Source organism: Aplysia californica, unplaced genomic scaffold (genome assembly GCF_000002075.1).
Source record: "Aplysia californica isolate F4 #8 unplaced genomic scaffold, AplCal3.0 scaffold01717, whole genome shotgun sequence".
Lineage (NCBI taxonomy): Eukaryota > Metazoa > Mollusca > Gastropoda > Aplysiida > Aplysiidae > Aplysia > Aplysia californica.
Window position 1 is genome coordinate 26,244 of NW_004798987.1, and position 18,820 is coordinate 45,063.

At 40.0% G+C, this 18,820-nt stretch overlaps 2 protein-coding genes across 5 annotated transcripts in view; one reads left to right on the top strand and one right to left on the bottom strand.

Moving 5' to 3' along the window:
- LOC101855926 (nitrilase and fragile histidine triad fusion protein NitFhit) overlaps positions 1-5,571 on the bottom strand; it is a 21,592-nt gene extending 16,021 nt beyond the window's left edge. The window contains exons 1-4 of one of the 4 annotated variants that reach the window (XM_005113206.3): positions 5,449-5,571; positions 3,688-3,969; positions 2,893-3,048; positions 778-984 (exon numbers count right to left, since the gene is read on the bottom strand). In XM_005113206.3, the coding sequence (XP_005113263.1) occupies positions 778-984; positions 2,893-3,048; positions 3,688-3,924 (600 nt within the window). In that variant the 5' untranslated portion in view covers positions 3,925-3,969; positions 5,449-5,571. Of the gene's footprint in view, positions 1-777; positions 985-2,892; positions 3,049-3,687; positions 3,970-4,938; positions 5,141-5,163; positions 5,270-5,441 lie in introns of those variants that run through there. The other 3 variants (XM_013090950.2, XM_005113207.3, XM_005113208.3) reach the window with 3 other exon arrangements.
- A 461-nt stretch (positions 5,572-6,032) lies between these two features.
- On the top strand, positions 6,033-17,988 carry LOC101856491 (cell death protein 3; the record flags this gene model as incomplete). The annotated part of the gene is given in 8 exon segments (XM_005113209.3): positions 6,033-6,146; positions 8,988-9,082; positions 10,450-10,630; positions 11,779-12,578; positions 13,820-13,989; positions 15,613-15,687; positions 16,140-16,426; positions 17,816-17,988. Coding segments are annotated over 6 exon segments (1,640 nt in total), but the record flags the coding sequence as incomplete, so codon positions are not given.
- Between the last annotated feature and the right edge of the window lie 832 nt (positions 17,989-18,820).

An 18,820-nucleotide genomic window follows, 5' to 3' on the forward strand; every position in this document is an offset into this window, starting at 1 on the left:
GATAATAACACATTTCCATATGAATTTTACTGAAAAAAACGTTGATTAAAGGCACAAAATAGGTAAAGTTTCAGTTATCAAGAAGGGTATTTTTTAAATCGAAAACTAGACAAATGAACAAGCTGTAACCCTATCTATGTTCAGTGTTTTACTATGGTATCCATACGACGTGGGGAACTCTGTGCCACCACATTCCAGAGAGGAAATTTTCTCGTTAATCTGATCCGCATGCTTTGCATAGCAGTCCGTCAAATTCATTTTTGGAAAAAATACTGAAAGTTTCAAAGAGATCTTCGGGCTAGAAGTATTCTAAAATGTGAAGAATACAACCCCAGGGGTACAAAATGACTACAGGGCCTACGGATAGGGTTAAGTTGCTAATTAATTTCATTACTACTATATTATCCTTACATGCTGTATGCCTCCCGGGAAGTCAAAAATGTTCCTGAGTGTTCTAAAGCCTGGTCGTTGGGTTATAATCTAGATGGTAAGTGGTCATTTCTACAGGTGATGGACTTGGACAGGTGGCACTTTTGAACAGTTAGTACAGTGGTATATAAAAAAAAAAGAAGAAAAAAGAAAGAAAGATAAAATTGTAGCAAAAACAGTAAATGATCAACAACAAAAAAGAAAAAAAAAAAAGAAAGAAAGAAAGAAAAATTGTAACAAAAACAGTAAATGATTCAAAAAAAAAAAAAGAAAAAAAAAAAAGGAAAACACAACACATACAAAGCATAGATCAGGCTATAGCACTATCAAATTCAGGTCAAAGGATACGATTGCCAGGCCAACTCTGCCAATTGGGGTGGCCACGGGAGGAACTATTCCACCTCCTCGGACCACGTAGTCACTTTCACATAGCCGCACTTTGCCAGCAATGTCAAGGTCAAACAGATGAGTCTTGTCGTAGGTTGCCTCCACTTTCCCTTGGTCATTAATGAGGACATGAGTATTCAGAAGTTTCTGATTTTCACTTGCAGGAGCCTGAAAATGTTTAAAATTTTTATATTTCACATAATATTGTAGATGGTTTTATAATCAATTCGCATTGAAACCCACAGGGTAAAAGATCAAGAGGAAGACCACGTGGAACCTGGAGAAGAGTCACGGGAATGAAGGTACAGAAAAGTGGGAAGACATGGAGTGACATCAAGTGACTAGCCCAGGATAGGGAAAGGTGGAAAGTGTTAGTCCGTGGTCTATATCCTGATCCAGGGTGAAAAAGGCAATGATGGTGATGACATAATATTATACGGGGAAAGAGTTCTAGACTGGTGAATCCAAGGCCACTGGTCTACAATCTACATCATGTGATCAGCACAATATTTCTGGGAGAAACATGCGAATAAGTAATGTCAAGCAAGTGTCGGTGACACGGGGATCAGATGGGTGGTCACTGGGGTCCTTGAGCAAGACATGACAACCCTAGCTCAAAATACAGGGCCTGCACAGTGGCGACCGACAATGGCATGGTTGTAAACTGTTCTGTATTTGTGTAATATTGAGTACTTATGTATGTATTTGTGAATATGTATTTATGTAGGTACATATATTTATAATTATGTCTTTAAGTATGTATGTATGTATGTATGTATGTTTGCCATAGTAAACCAAAGTGCCCTTCTGGGATAAATAAAAGTGCAATTTATTTATTATTTATTTATTAAAACAACAAAATATTTGAACATCATTAACCATTTCTTCAATCCATCACATTTCTTTCTCCATCTCCATCATCATTGGCTTTGTCACCTTGCATCAGGGTATAGGCCACAGACAAACACTTTCCACCTTACTTCTTCCTCCACTATAATAAGGTCGTAAAATTCAACATAAAGCTGATACATACTCATCTATCTACTGATCTGCGTAAGATTTATTTAGTTTTATTTTGATTTTTTTCCATAAAACAAACTGTCTCAGGAACGATTCCTTGGACGCTGAGAACATTTCAGATTGTCTTTAGTTCTGTCAGGGTAATTGTAAAGTGTACAGCCATAGCACCTACTTCCTTGGAGCGTTGTGCGCCGCATAAATACAATTTATTAAATTTTTATTGTCATAATTATTATATTAACTATTTCAATTTTTTGAAATTATTATAATTTTTATCATTATTTTTATTGTTTTTATTGTTGCTATTGTTATCTAAAATTAGCAGAAAAATTGTTAATCTCAGAAAGACAGGACAATGTCAAAGATTTGTTGGGAAGGACAGCAGTAGCCAAAGCAACAACGAAGACAAGGATAATGACAAAATATCGCATTATCTGAACACACACAGCCTTCAGAAATGTCTTTCCATGCAAGGTGGCATCTGTGGCCAAGTGATTAGGCTCTAAGGTTCAAAACCGTAAGGTCATGGGTTCGAATCCCATCAGGGGCCGACATTGTGTCCTTGGGAAAGGCACTTACACGAATGTTCCTCACTTCACCCAGGTTGAAAAGGGTACTCAGCTATAGACAGTGAAAGATCTTGTCAGTTTCTTAGTGTTTTAGCACTTAATCAGCTGCTTGTAATGTATGCTTCCCAAGAAGCTGAGAATGTTTCTGACTGTTCTATGGTCTGCTGAAGTTATAATACAGTGTGTAAAGCGCACAGGGCTTGCTGTCGAGCGGGGATATGCGCAAAACAAATGCTATTATTATTATTATATTGGTTCCTTACACCACCCTTCATACACAGACGTGGCAGAATGTGACTCCTCTTGACTCTTGAGAGAAAGCTCTACGGCAGTCTCTCAGATTTGAAGTGGACTGCACAGTTTGTACGCAACATTGGACTGACTGTCTAGCTGCTGTCATCCAGAACAAGGAAGAAGAATATTGGTTCCTTCGTATGAGTGACATCATTGTATTAGTATGCCATTAACAGTTATAATAATCATTTACCTTCTGATGGAAGCCTCCAATTGAGAGCCAAACAGAATGTTCCAGGGCAGCTTTCTGACACTGCTGTACAAAGTTCCCATTCAGAGGCTCAGCTAAATCAACTGATTGTTGTTTTGACTCTCCAATATAATCGCAGGCTTCTGGCAGAAAGATCATCTGTGGAATAAGTCGTAAAAGGGACTCAGATGAACAATCGATTAACAAATTATGGTAATAATATTATGGTTCAAGCCAATAACAATGTCATTATTATCACCAAAGCCCTCTTTGCATATATACACGTTATCAATTCAAGTTGTAACAGATCATGGTTTATATACTGATACTTTATCATTTCTTTAAACCTTTCAATCACATTTCTTATCGTATAAAACAGAGTAGTTCAAAATTCAATGTGTTGTTAAAAGGGATGAACAAAATAATTCTAAAACAGTTAACTTTTCCATAATAATGAAACTAAAACTTTTCCCTAAAAAGTAATAAATCAATCAAACTTGTTCGAGTCAGCTAATTATATCATGGTAGCAATAACTATTTATCTAGCACAATATTCATAACATTATCTTGCACCGTCAAGATGTGCCAAAATCTTGTTCCCTTCAAAAAGTAATAATAAACTAGATCTACATCAAGTGATCATTGCGCAAAACTTGGGTTGTCTGCATGACGATGGTCATAAATTGTTCACAGTATAAGTAAAAGGTATTTAAAAGCTTTATTATTTGCCCTTAAAATATTCATCCGTCAATTTTCATTCACTTGATCCTTATATGTTCTAAAAAATACATTTTATACCTTAGCTCCTCTGCGAGTGCCGCAAGCGATGAGCTCCAACACAGTTTTCAGATTCTCTTCTTTATCTGAAGTTGCTGTCATCTGACACACAGCAATCAAAGATTTTTGAGGCACCACACTGTTTCCACCACTAGGTGAGGAGGAAGAGGCCATCTTGGCAGTGCACAGACGACCCACTCGAAAAGACCTCAAAATACAGTGTGTCTGAGAGAAGAGTGAGCTGGCTATCCACTTCATAGACGGGCTGGACTTGTGCGCCCTAAACGTATCCTCTATGTTTCACTTCAAAGAAAAAACAAAAACACAAAAGAGAGATGCTATGTAATCTGGAAAATCAAGCATATATGTATACAATTCAGATTTTTTTTTTTACAACTAGATCTAGACGTAAATCCAGAACAATATTGTTATGAACGAGACTGACTACAGTTAGGAAGGGAAGCACACCAGTTTGTCGCAGGCCCATCCCGCCTCGACTGTGCCCTCCATGATGAAAGTTATAGTAATATTACTGACACTCTCAAAAAGAGTAAATGAAAGATTGATTGATAATATGAATGTTTTATTTTTCAACTGTTTTTAACGAGAAAACATTCATTGTCCAAATTTTACAGAATAGACCTAATTTGATTTGATTTGCATACAAAACGGAAGAAATATTGAACACTTGTAAGCTAAATTGACATTTTAGAGACTATCTCTACACACAAGCGGATAGCTAGAGAACAACAATTAAACGCCATTGGCCGATATTTATAGTAACAGCCATCTTGTTTGACGTCATGATGGGTTCCCACTTTGTCAGTCATGGTGGCAACACGACAGCACGATGGCAACGTGCCGACTCGGATTATTTTCTTTGCAACTTGCAGAACTGTTCAGTTCTGTTGTCTGAGATAGTGCATCACCCTTCTTTCACCCAAATTGATTCTGATGCTGGACACTACATAAACTGAAAAGAAAAAGAAGACTAAGAGTAGGCCTACGTATGAAAGCAAGTTCAAACAAAGTTCAACTACGCAGTGCAAATGACTGACCGTTTCTATCCGGATCGTTTATTTTAAAGTTTTGTAGTAAGCACAAGAAGTAGTAGAGAATCTTTGACAAGGTGGGCATCCCCCTTGCGAGGTCAAACAAGATGGCTGTTACTATAAATATAGGCCAATGGCGTTTAGTTGTCGTTCTTTATCTATTCGCTTGTAGATCTCTACACAATCAATTTGAAGGTGGAGAATAAAAAACTTAAATTACAAAGAAAGAGGTGGTTCGACACCATCAAAGAGTGGACGAACATGATCCTGTCCTATCGGTGCTGGCCTGTGACAAACTGGGCTGCCCCAGTCAGGAAGTGCCAACTTATAATTTTCACAATTCACAGCACAGCTGAATTCCCATTAATTTTTGAGTGTTAAAATAAGGACAAGAGAGTAGATTTCAACCCATGAACTAGATCTAGATCTAGATATCTAGACCTACCTATTCCAGCAAAAGCCTGGATTTAGATCTAGATTCTAGATCTATATCTAGATTAGATCTACTCCAAAGTGAAAGCCAGTTGCGGCAAAAAAAATCAATCCCGGATCAGATCGTGTTTTCTAAGAAAATTCTGAGTCTCAGAGCCAGTTAGATCTAATGAAGAAAGTGAAAGTAGCAATAAAAAGAGTTCGAGATCTTTGCAAGCTAAAAAATATCTTATCATAAAAGGGTGATAACAAACTAATTTTAACTGTTCTTAAGTCAAACGGCAGGCCTACCACTCACGAAGTTGTCCTCAATGACAGCAGACAGCAAAGAGGAAGGCAGGGGCTTACTTTGTTTTGTATACTGCATCAACAGAAACTACCTTACAGCTGAGGGTTGCAAGCGTTCGCTCGCAGTATAAAATGTAAAAAGTAAACATTCACCAGATTTACTGCTTATTACAAAGTTTGCCGGTTTGTCAAGGCATAAGTTTAAGCCAGCGGAGTGTGATCCAAGACTGACAACCACAGAATTCTAGTGTTAGTCTTGGGTGTGACTTTTACCACACTATTATTCTTTTTTTCTGCCTTCACACTCTATCATACTACTGAATTATTTTGCCATAAATTTCAACTTTCCTTATGTCTTGAAATCTCAGACGCACAGAAATACGTTCTTATTAAGTGAGCAATGTTACGCTCATAATTCAAAGTTGAAGTGAAAGCGTCAGCTTTTAGCTTAAATTATTCTCTCATTTTCAGTGGCAGACTTAAATGCGGGACACAAGTTCAAAATTAGCAAAAATCAACCAAAAAACAATACAGTGCACGCTTGTCTACTTGTTCGTCCCATAAGTGCACCATATGCGACGACAAAAATCAGACTCTGGCACATTGACTGGCCTCCTCAAAGCCAGTGGTGCTGTGGTTCCTTTCGACTCGTAGAAAAATCTGGAAATAGAGAAGAATGGTATGGAAGTTCTGAGCAGTGCCAGACAGGTAAGTGCAAGTTCCAACTTTTCATGCATGTCCAGAGTATCCTAGGCGAAGTAAGTAGGGCACTACAGTTTTTACTTTATTTTAAAGCTCAAATCTCTTATTCATGTGTTCCTAATTTCTGTCAAATAGAGATCATCTTCTTGGTATTCTCCGTTTCTTTGTCGATACTATTGCTCTGGAATCCTCGTCCCTGGTGGACCTGTTGTGTGCTTGCCTTCAAATTCTGAGGCTGAGGACAAGAATGACACCTGTCCGACCTGTGTTGTCCTATGAACGCCTAGTCTCTGTGCCACCCTTCTCTTATATTTACTGACGCTGCACACTTGACTCTACACACCACAAGTAAGGCGACGATTTGAGCCATCAATGTCTCCCTGGTCTGAATGTTCCCAATCAATAGCCTACAATGTAAGTGGCTATCCTCACCCGGGGTGAAAATAAAAATACGATCGACCTCTCACCCCGGGTGAGACTTGCCAGCGTTGGCTATTCTCACCCGGTGTGAAACAAGACCTGTTTTTCCTAATTTCGGAGGAAGGACTTCTTCTGTAACGAGCGACCACCCCATAAAACACAATAAAAGAAGAGGCCTAACCCTAACCCTTTACAAACCCTACCCCTACATCTACCCCTACCCCTAGCCCTCAATTCTGTTCTGTCTCATAGTGGTCGCTCGTTACGGAAGTCCTCCCATTTCGGACTGAGTATGTCTATCGGTGTGGATGATCAAATTGAAAAAGCTAAGAAAAAATAATGAACTATAGCACAAAAGTAAGCTAATTTGATCGTCTACAAAAAAGGTGCTCTATGGCTATTTCACTTTTCGAATCGAGCCGAACTACGCGGGTCGCCATTTTGTTTAGCCCGGAAGTTCTCGCAAGATCTACTCCTCCCCTCTCTCTCTCTCTCTCTCTCTCTCTCTCTCTCTCTCTCTCTCTCTCTCTCTCTCTCTCTCTCTCTCTCTCTCTCTTTTTCTGAATACTGTCTATCGATGTGAACGATCAAATTGACCAAAACAAAGATTAAAAAATGATGCTAAAACACAAAAGTAAATTAATTTGATCATCTACAAAGATGCTACGGCTGTTTAACTTTTCGAATCGAGCCAAACTACGCGGGTCACCATTTTGTTTTGCCCGGAAGTTCTCGCGCTACTCCTCTCTCTCTCTCTTTCTCTTTCTCTCTCTCCACTGCCCACAGTCCACATACAAAATTGAACACTTTTAGGCTAACAGTAACAGTAGTAACACAAGAGCACTGGAACGTTTGCTCACGGCACAAAATTCTACAATTCTGTTATATTATCACAGTGTAAAATTTTGTGGTTCAGGGTGAACGCAATGGCTACACAGGTTGGCCAAGGCTAACTATAACGGTGAATGCACACCGTGTGAGAATAGCCAAAAGGCACGCCTGCGCTATTCTCATCCAGGGTGAGAATAGAGGTGGACGCCTACAATAGGCCTACATCTCTAGACGATCTACTATATATAGGCCTAGGACCATTTGAAACGGTTTCACTTCGATAAAGACTTAGACAGTAGAGTATAGTAGAGTAAAAGACATCTGAAGCTTCCTAAATCCGGTCTCTCTCTAACACGTTCATTAAGTTGTAAACATAGCATAGTATAGATCTAGTTCCCTTGTTCCAAGAAGAACAAGAAACATTTTTGTCAGACTGGTCAAGTTTCTTTTTACATTGGGATTCTGTCCCTAATTTTTGGTGTAGAAGCGTGGGCTAAACTTGTTGAACTGAAGAAATTGTGGTAATCTTGAAGTGGCAAAAAAAAATTTATAATAATTATAGGCTATAATGTTAAGATCTAGATCATTCCCTTGAACACTGTTTGTCAACTGAAATTTTGGTGGTTCATATCAGAGATTTGTGTAACTACTGCCATGTCACTGTGCATATATCTGTGCTCACTTGCACAGTGACTATTGATTGAAAGTGAAGATAAAAGCAGACAATAGAACATGGTTAGAGAGAGCAGGAAAAGAGAAAAGAAAATTTTCCGTCACTGTCAGGTTTTGAACCCGGGACCTATTGGACGAGAAGCGAACACTGTAACCTCAAGACCACGAGGGCCCCCTGACTATTGTTATGGTGCCCTTAGACAAATTTGGCCAGGCAGTCACTTGTCACTTCCTATTCTTTTCTTAACTGCAATGCATGTTGACTGTGTGTGACAGTATGTATATTGGACTTGGAGCTTCATTATTCGTTCACAATAAAAAAAAATTTCTTTTTTTCTACTTTTATCGTTACGTAGATCTACCCTAACCACATGCTAACATACTGATATACAGACATCTGTGATTTAGCGATTAGGTGCTTCGCTATGGCATACAGGAGACCCGAGTTTGATTCCCATCTGGGGAGAATTTTATCAAGTATCCCGGGGTTTTTTGTTGGTGTGTTGTATCCTTCTCAACCCGGGTTGGCCTGGGCCTCCAAAGTGATCTAAATTGTGTGGATGGGGGCGTAAAAAACACCTACATGACATTAAATAAAAACATACTGATCAGGGGATGATTTAACAGGTTCTTGTCTAGCCATCGTTCTTTCCTATGGACGTAAACTGCCCCTTTAGATTTAGGTTTTTTTGGCTGCTCTCAAAGAGAGACTGATAATTTTCTGGGGTTTGTTTTTTTTTAACTCTCAGTAGTACAAAGATGCTTTAAAAAGTCGGGTCTTCCTTCCATACTTTTCTTTTCCATTTGGAAACAGTGCTGGTTTGCTTGGGGGAGGGGGGGGGGGGGGGGGTCTGACCGTTCTGTGAGTAGCTGTTGTTCATTGTTGACTTTGTAATTGACTTGCTCTATTTTTACCATTTTCAGCTTGGCCATGCATAATTAAACCAGTTATGAGCATGAGATTCTGCCTACAGGAGAGGTCTTTTGCGGCATAAGGACTCATCATTAGCATTACAATAGTAAGTAACATTTGTCAGGCATCGTGGTCAAATCAGGCACCCGTCAAAGTAGTAATTTCCAAGAAATCAGCATTTTTTCGGCCGATTTGGAATTTTTTTTCGAATTTGTATTTTTTGGATGACACCTTATATTCAAAACATTTATATGTGGAGTTATGAAAAAACCTTGGTTAAAGGCACAAGAAATGTAAATTTGCAGTTACCAAGGACATTTTCTCACAAATTTTACTTCTGAAACCAGACGACCCCACATCTTTCAATCTCAAATATTTCGACTCCTATTCAAGATAAATGGATTTTTTTTCCATCAAAAGCAAAGCAAATAAACAACCTTTAAGATGATAACAATAACTCCACATGCCCAAAAATTGATGACCGCCTGATTCCTCTGTGGCGTGACACAATTTTTTCTCACATCATAAAAGTAGTGATGATGATGGCATTCAAAAGATATTCAGGAGTTTGTAAAGATGATCATAATGTGTTCAGCCACGTGCCTGCATTTAGAGCTCAGAGGGACATGGGCCTGTGTTAATGAATAAAGTCTCAGATGATGTGTCTCCGAACCTCCAATTTGTAAGCTTGATTGAAGATTTGTTTTTATGTCTTGTCTGTCTCATTGTAAAAGTCAAGCCTTTTCTAACAGGATTTTTATTAATACAAATGAATATGGTTAAAAACAAACTGTGTCTGTCTCCTTGAATGTTGTATCCTTGGCAGCCCAGGTTAACCCTGACTGGTAGAGTCGAAGCAGTGAGTGGTTGGCGGATGCTCTGGTGTGGTGTTCTTCTTCTTTCCTACCAAACATCTATCGTCTTTATCTCCCCTCCTTCTTTTTTGTGTTTGTTACTCTCTTGTAACACCTCTAATCTTCGGCTCTTATATGACCTTATTGTGTTGCAAGTGCCGTAAAACTCTTACTAAAACGAGAGTGGAAGCAATTCACCTCCTTACTTTACTTAACTTTACTTATTATCTGATCCAACGGCCATCTGGGTTCTAGTCCTTCGGCCTGAATCCATCTCCGAGATAACTTTAATTTGTCACTTTTAAGCACAAGTGGGCTATCCCATAAAATGCTGAAATTGAAGGTAAAGTTTTTGCCCCTTGTTCAGTTTCATTAAAAGAACAAGGAGAGTTCTCTATGTAACTAAATAAATATTCGCCCCAATGAAACCAAACTTCTCCTATTGATAGGGCAATGCCCACTTTTGGTGTAGGTCAAGATTTCTGGAAACTCTCAAAATCTGGGTTAGCCAGCTTGTCCTTAAATTAAAAGCGACCAATTATGTCACTGAGGGTGTAAAAAAACGTTAAGTTTTCATTCGATTTGTACGGCTATCGGTTACGTTTTCGTTGTATTTCAGGTATTTCCAACATAAAAGCTGTAGTTGACTGTCACAGCGGCTGATCATGGAGAAAGAGCAGAAGGAAATCCTGATCACTCGACGAGTGGAGCTTGTGGAGAACCTCAACATGGACGGTGGGCTGTTCACCCAGCTGATGGCCAAGAAAATTCTCAATCAACGAACTGTAAATAACATAAAGGTATAATATAATGGCTTACTAATGGTTGGCCTGCTGTCCTGAGCAGTGTTTGAATCAAAGATATTTCTGTTGCAGTGTTGGTTAGTGTGTTACTCTGTAATAGCCCTGACTGCATTGCAGGAAGGAATGTCTCTTATCCCCTTCTGTTCTGTGTCTGTAAAATGACCATTGATATAATATATATGTGTGTGAGGCAGCGTGGTGAAATCAGGCGCTTGTCAAAATAGTCAAAGTGAAGAAAGTAGCATTTTCTTGCAAGTTTGGAAATATTTATAAAATTTTAATTTTTTGGCTCAACACCTTTCATGCCCTTTAAAGAACACATTTCTGTGTGGATTGTGCTGAAAAACATTGATTTAAGGCATGTATAAGAGATGTAAATTTTCAGTTTCCATGGGCTCTCAAGTTTAGGTAATAACTCAACTTTGGCGGCCATTTTCTCACTAATTTTACCTCTGAAACCTGGCCACCCCACCACCTTCAATCACCAATATCTTGACTTGTGTCCTAGATAAATAGATATTGTTTTCATGAACAGTAAGACAAATAGACAAGCTTTAAGATGATACCAATAACTTCATATGCCCCAAAATTGACAAGAGCCTGATTCCTCCGCGTTCTAACACAAATGTGTATGTTTTCTATTCTTAATTCATTATTACTAATCTACTTCTCTTTTTTTTCATTCAAAACTTGATACATTTATTATGTAGTGCATTATGATGTTAGCAAGGCTATAAGTTTTGCTTCTCTTTCTTGTTGCTTTCGATACAACAAGTTAAGATCTTATTGTGAGTAAGATTTTATTTGATTGATTCCAGTCTCTATTCTTGCTGTTTTCCCCAATATGAAAAGCTTTTATGGGAATTTTTTGCTGTGTAGTTCACGCAAGATGCTTCAGTTTATACAAGGACTTCTTAATTTTCCTCTATATGATTCTTTGGTATGACAAAACTATGTTACAGTGCTTCGTGGAAAGTTTTATAGCTTCACTTCGGTACTGAAACTTACAGTTCCTGTACAGGAATGAATGAGGGTGTTTTAGTTTTTATAATATGCTTTTCCTTATCTCAGAAAACTGAATCTACCACCCCCTCGATAGAAACTCAGGCCTACCCACTGTTTTTCTCTGTCTTTGTTACCAACAGATGAAGCGTACGCCAGAGGAACAAGCAGAGGAGCTTTTGAACTACCTTCCCAAGAAAGACTGTTTCGAGAGATTCTGCGAGGCGCTTGAGGCAGATGACCAGGAGGAGATTGTGACCAAATATCTCAAAGTCCCTTCCAAAACATCCAACACACCAGCGGTCACGGCTGAGCAGCCCCAGAATTCAGCGAACACAGTCGCATCGCCGACAGCTGCCCCCTCCCGAAACTCGAGCCTTCCTGCCGCCTCGGTAGAGACGATAGACGCAGCAATACAGCCGCCCTCTGTACAGCCGGTGAACTCCCAACCCACAATTTCTGTTATTCGAATCAAAGAGCCAGATAACAACCATTTGTGTATAGAATACCAAAACACCTCCGCGTCGCCCCAGAAAAAGATGCGCCTGGAGGAGATCACGAACGGTTCTCACGGCTACGAAGAAGACAGCACGCGCTACGTCAATAAACATTTCATAGCCCAGGAGTCGGACAGATCCCTATCCTGCAACAACAGTCTGTCCGTGGTTCCCGTTCTCAACCCCCAGTCGGTCGCCCACAACCCAAACGTTTCGGACCCTGTCCGCTACATGGCGGCATATGCCCAACAGACGTCGCAGGGCCCCGCCTCTGCACAGCTGACCATCACCGGCCAGGCCAGTCTACCACTTGTACCACCACCCTCCATGTCTTCAGCGTCTCCGATGACCAACTCACCAGCTCATATACCACAGCCATTCCGTCCCGATTTGTCTACCGTCCAGCCATTTCCACAGCTCAGTCGCCAGTCAGATCCACTGACAAGGTATTATTGGTTGTCATGTTCCTATTTTTAGAGCGAAATGCTCGCAGCTAAAGGGATTTGAAAACAAAAACAACATGTTCCTATTTTTAAATCTCTGACAGTGGCAGGAGTAAGGATGGCCCATTTGAAAGAAAAACAGAAATATTCAAGGAGTATAGTATAGAACTTTCGTGGAATTTTTATTTGCCTCATTTCATGATAATTTACCTCCCTCCACTTTTCTTTTGTGTAAATCACATTTATTTTTACTTTAATCCTATTAGATCTGGAGATGCTTCTTTATATAAGTAGAAAGTTTTACGACGCTCGCAACTGCATAATGTCATATGAGTGCTAAGGGGTGGGTGTCAACAGAGAAGTCCTTACAGGGAATCAGACTTATTCTGCTCACCTCTCTAGCTTCAACAGCACAAGGTCTGCTTCGACTATCAAGGCACCCCGGAAATAGCAGGTCGCAAGAGTGTGACAAACATACAAAAGAAGTAGAGGAAATGACAATAGTAAGGACTATGAAAGAAAAAGCAGCAGTTCCCTGTAGTAGATCAGGCACAGTTATGAGCGTGACATGATGAGAATCAACCCATTTACATTTCTACTGTGCTTGAACAAGAAATGTCCCCCCCTTTGAGAATGGCATAAAGACACTACAGTCAGTGGCACCGCCCTGGGGGGGGGGGGGGGTTAGATGCTCCATTGTGTTGAGGGAGTCTCATTTCTAAGAGATAAGAGACAAGGAAAGGAGAATTTGACTGGGTAGTCAATTGAATTGTTTTATGCAAAAAAAAAATTTAATTGCAGCAGTCGAGAGCTCTATGTACGTAATTAGGACAAGCTTCTTTTTCTATGAATGGGGAATGGTGAGTGAAGATGAAAATATTTTGCAATACTTGACGTCCCAAAAAATTTTCAGTAGATTCAAAGTCACTCTGAACAAATATTGTTTCCATTTTTGTTTAGTTCGTGCATGTGAGTGATGTTTCTTATGGCGAATCCACTTGCACAGTTTATTATATGTAGATATATGTAAATAACAAGTAATTGCTTTCATGTCAATGCATTTTTCTGATGAAGTTTTCCGCTCAATGATCCTAATTTCCCACCTGTTTCTCGTGTCAATGCTTTTTCCGGATGAAATTTTCCACTCATTGATCCTGATATTCCCACCCTGTTTCTCCTGTCAAGCATTATTCCGATGACATTTTTCACTCTTTGATCCTGTTATTCATTCCCACCCTGTTCAGGTTTCCAAGCAACGAAGCCGGCCACCAGTACAGCCACCCGCATCAGTACCTGAGCCAGCACGGCCTGCTCCCCCCTTCCCAGAAGCACGCGTCCGTTCCCGCAGCGACCAGCGGCCAGCCTCCTCCTGTGGCCGACTACAACAGTCTCACACACGCCGCCGACGCCGTAGGTGAGTGCTGACCGGTGCTGTGGAGAGCAGGGGTGACTCGTGTGTGTGGGGGGGGGGGGGGTGTCTATTATTTTCCCTTTAAGGGCGAGAGGTATATTATTTTCCCTTTAAGGGCGAGAGGTATATTATTTTCCCCTTGAAAGGGGTGTCTATTATTTTCCCTTTAAGGGCGAGAGGTATATTATTTTCCCCTTGAAAGGGGTGTCTATTATTTTCCCTTTAAGGGCGAGAGGTATATTATTTTCCCCTTGAAAGGGGTGTCTATTATTTTCCCTTTAAGGGCGAGAGGTATATTATTTTCCCCTTGAAAGGGGTGTCTATTATTTTCCCTTTAAGGGCGAGAGGTATATTATTTTCCCCTTGAAAGGGGTGTCTATTATTTTCCCTTTAAGGGCGAGAGGTATATTATTTTCCCCTTGAAAGGGGTGTCTATTATTTTCCCTTTAAGGGCGAGAGGTATATTATTTTCCCCTTGAAAGGGGTGTCTATTATTTTCCCCTTTAGGGGGGGGGGGGGGATGCCTATTATTTTCCCCTTATTTTTTACGAAAGGGGAGGGGGGGAGGTGTGTCTATTGTTTTCCACTTTTTTTTTGCGAGGGGGGGGGTTGTATATTATTTTCCCATTATTTTTTGCGAAAATAATAGAAGAATAGTTATTATTACGAGCATTTGTCGTCTGTTGAACCCCATATTCCCAAAGGGGGGATATTAGCATGATGTTATGCACAGTATAGTTGTAAATGGGCTGATTTATCAATGTCATACTCATACTGTGCTGGAACCCATCCTTTCACTATCGTCATTTTTCCTCTACTTCTTTTGTTTGTTTGTCACTCTCTCATGAACTGCTATTTCTGGGGTGCCTTGATAGTCGAAGCAGACTTTGTGCTGTTGAGGCTAGAGAGGTGAGCAGAGTAAGCCTGATTCTGCGTTTGGACTTCTCTGTTGACATCCACCCCTTGGCACTCATATGACTTTATGCAGTTGTGAGCTCCGTAAAACCTTCCAAAAACGAACCCCATTTATAGTTTTTGTATATTAACAGTCGTTTTGTTTGCATGTTGGCGGGTGCTCTGGCGTGGTTTGCTTCTTCTTTCCTATCAAACATCTGTCGTCTTTATCTCCCCTCCTTTTTTTTTGTGTTTGTTACTCTCTTGTAACACCTCTAATCTTCGGCACTTATATGACCTTATTGTGTTGCAAGTGCCGTAAAACGCTTACTAAAACTAAAACTTTTTGTGTTTGTCTGTCTCTTTGTCTCGTGCTGCCTTTCACCCTAACTAAATTTCCTTTATTGTGATTATGTGCACCCACTTTACTCCCCACTTCCTCGCTTCTTTAAAAATGTTTGTGGATTGTGGGTGGGGATCTGCTTCTTTTCTTTCTTTCATTGCCATTTTAAATTATTATAATTATTATTATTATTATTATTATTACTATCATCATCATTATTATTATTATTGTTATTATTACTAGTAGTAGTATTATTATCATTAGTAGTTGTAGTACTAGTAGTAGTAGTACAGAATATTGTAATCTGTTCCTAGTGAAATGTGGTCATTATTGTACCGACTCACTGTATGCTAAAAGTCCATAACAGCCACAACTCCTTCTTCCTTCAGACACAATGACGATCAGAATTCACGGCAGGGAAATTTCCCAAGTGGACGGGTCGACTCCACCTCAGAATGGACAAGGTAAGTTCCACATCTCAAATTACTGTAACAACTGTGGTGTAGCCTTTATGCGGGTTTTGCCATAACATACAGAAGATGTGAGTTCGATTCCTACAGTGGCGGACGCCTTGTGTCAGTGGTAAAATTAGCAAGAAAGTGGCCACCAAAGTTTGGTGACTCCCAAAGTTTTGAGTGTCCTTGGAAACTGCAAATTTATATTTTTTTGTGCATTTGATCAACATTTTTCAGTAAAAACCTACACATACTAGATTCTATGTTTTTACATGGACATAAAAAGTGTTGAGCTGAATTTATGACCTTATGTAGTTGCGAGCGCCGTAAAACCCCATACTAACTTAAACTTTAAAAAAATTGCCGAACGAACAGAAAAATACCGGTTGCTTTGATTTCATTATTTTGGCAAGCGCCTGATTTCCCCGCAATGCCTCTCATTTATATATTTTCTCTCACAGGGTCCGAGCTGTCGTCAGTGACGCTAAACGCTGCGGCCGGACCTGCCATCAACCTGTCGGCCCCCCCTCTACCCATGTCGTCGCTGCCAGCAGCTGCTGCCTCCCCCTCCCCGACCCTCACCCCAACCCTCACCGCCCCGTCACCCGTGGCCGTCCCAGCGCAGCAGAACATTAGCATTCCGTCCAACATCCCCAGCGACATGGAGCACATGGACCTGCCCGACGGCTGCGTCAATGTCAAGGTCGAGCACAGCTCGCGGCAGTTCTTCATCAACAATTACAAAAAGGTGAACAGATGATCATCATGACTTCGTGGGTGGTTGGCGGGTGCTCCGGTGTGGTTTGCTCCTTCTTTCCTAACAATCATCTATCATCCTGATCTCTCCTCCTTCTTTTTTATGTTTGTTACTCTCTTGTAACACCTCTAATTTTCTACTCTTATATGACCTTATTGTGTTGCAAGTGCCGTAAAACTCTTACTATCATATGACCTTATGCAGTTGCGAGCGTCATAAAACCTCTACTGAAAAAAAATAATTTTTAAACTCTTACTAAAACTAAAACGAAGATGACTTGATTTTGACATGTACGAGTCATTGGGGTTTTTGTGCTGCCTGGGATTTTTGCTTAAGCTTAGCTTTTTTAATGCAGTTAGAGAGTTACCTTTACCGGCTCCAACGTAATGTTCTCAACAATGTCACCGGTGAGGTCAACTATTTGGTGAAAGTAAACCTTACACTCTTTTTTTATGTTAACTAGGAATCAAAATTTACTTTTAACATCTATTGAACAGAAGTGTCTGGACTGGTTGGAAGGTTACTTTGGATGTTGTCCGACTTGCATGAACCCTGCCAGCCCCAAGCGCGTATATACCGTTAAACATTGTTATATAAAATTTCCCTAAACTTCATTACAGAGGTACCACATCACGTTTTAGAATGCTTGCCTCTTTTTCTGAAATACTGCTGTATTGGCTGGGACTGAGGTTAGGGAGTACACCATAATGGCTGGGGCTGGAAGGGTTAAAAAATAGTATCATTGCCTCCCTTGGTACTGATTCTGAAAGGTTGACTTAATTACGGCAAACAGTGGGACAACCACAGCACAGAAAGTTTGGACTCAGTACATTATTCATATTATATTCATACGCACAGCATAAATGTGGTGATATGTATTCAAGAAAGTCAAATTACAGTTTAAAAATATTTTGTGCCTGCCCTATTTCTTCTTGCTGGGCGTTTCCAAAGAAGCTCCTTCGGATTTTTTATTTTCTTTTATTCCCTTTTCTTTTTCAATTTTTCTGTCCTCTTGTGCAGCCAAGAGAAATTTCCCTGTGGGATGATAAAGTATTGTCTTGTCTTGTCTTATCTTATCTTATGTTGTCTTAACTTATCTCATCTTATCTTATCTCATCTTATCCTGTCGTGTCTAAGATGTCACATCTTGGCTGGTGCTCTGGTGTGGTTTTGCTTCTTCTTTCCTATCAAACCATCTATCGTCCTTATCTCTCCTTCTTTTTTGTGCTTGTGTTACTCGCTTGTAACACCTCTAATCTTCGGCACTTATATGACCTTATTGTGTTGCAAGTGCCGTAAAACTCTTACTAAAACTAAGATGTCACATTCTTTCAAGCCATTGAAACTGAAATCTGTTGTTTTATTTTTTCTGCCACCCAGTCGTACCCGTTGCACAAAATTCCCCGCGGCCTGTTCCTCATCATCAACGTGGACGAGGTGGAGGGGAAGCCACCCCGTAAAGGCACCAACTTCGACCGCGACAACCTGATGAATCTCCTGTGTCAGTTGCACTTTGAGCCGGTCGTCTACAACGACTCAGACGGGCTCTCGGCACAGGTGAGTGCTCATAAAGAACAGGAGGCACCAGAAAAAAAAAATAATAAAATGGGTGTGAGGGGGTTTATTTTGGCTGTATTGAATTTATGGCATTTGAGGAATCCACAGGGAAAACGGGGGCATAGTCACAAACTGGAAATTGTGAGGGTGTCAATTTTAGAAGCTTGTGGACCCATAACTTCATGTTTGTTTGACTGGTGGTTTATTTTTATGTTGTGTGAATGGGAAATCTAACAACAACAATAATCAACCAACAGTTGAACAGAAATACAGTTATGAGTCAACAAGCATTCAAATTTTATACCCTCACGATTTTCAGTTTGTGGCTATTCACATTTTTCCATTGAACTCCTCATATATACTTTATTGTTACAAGATAATAAGATAACATAATATACATCTTTATTGTCCAGATCCTGGCACATTGGTTTGGTGTTTCACCTCGTGTACACACACACACACGCACGCGTACACACATGCACACACACATAGGCTTACAATCACATGCATAATATAAATGAGCAGCAATATATATTCATTCAATAATAATGCTATCAATGGTGGTATGCTCTCTCTCTCTCTCCTTGTAACTGGAAGAAATGGATCAACTTGTTGTTTTTTTGGTGTTGTTGTTCTTATACCATTGCAGATCATGATCTGTGAGTCTTCAATAACTTGTTTACTTACTTGTTCAGTAAAATATTTATTGAAAGCTGTTTAGGACGTGACGGGTTCTTCAGAACAAAGACAGACTTCTCCTCTGTAAAATTGTGCGGGCTGTACTAACACTAAGCTTTGATGTCGAGTAACCGCTTCAAAATAGTGTCT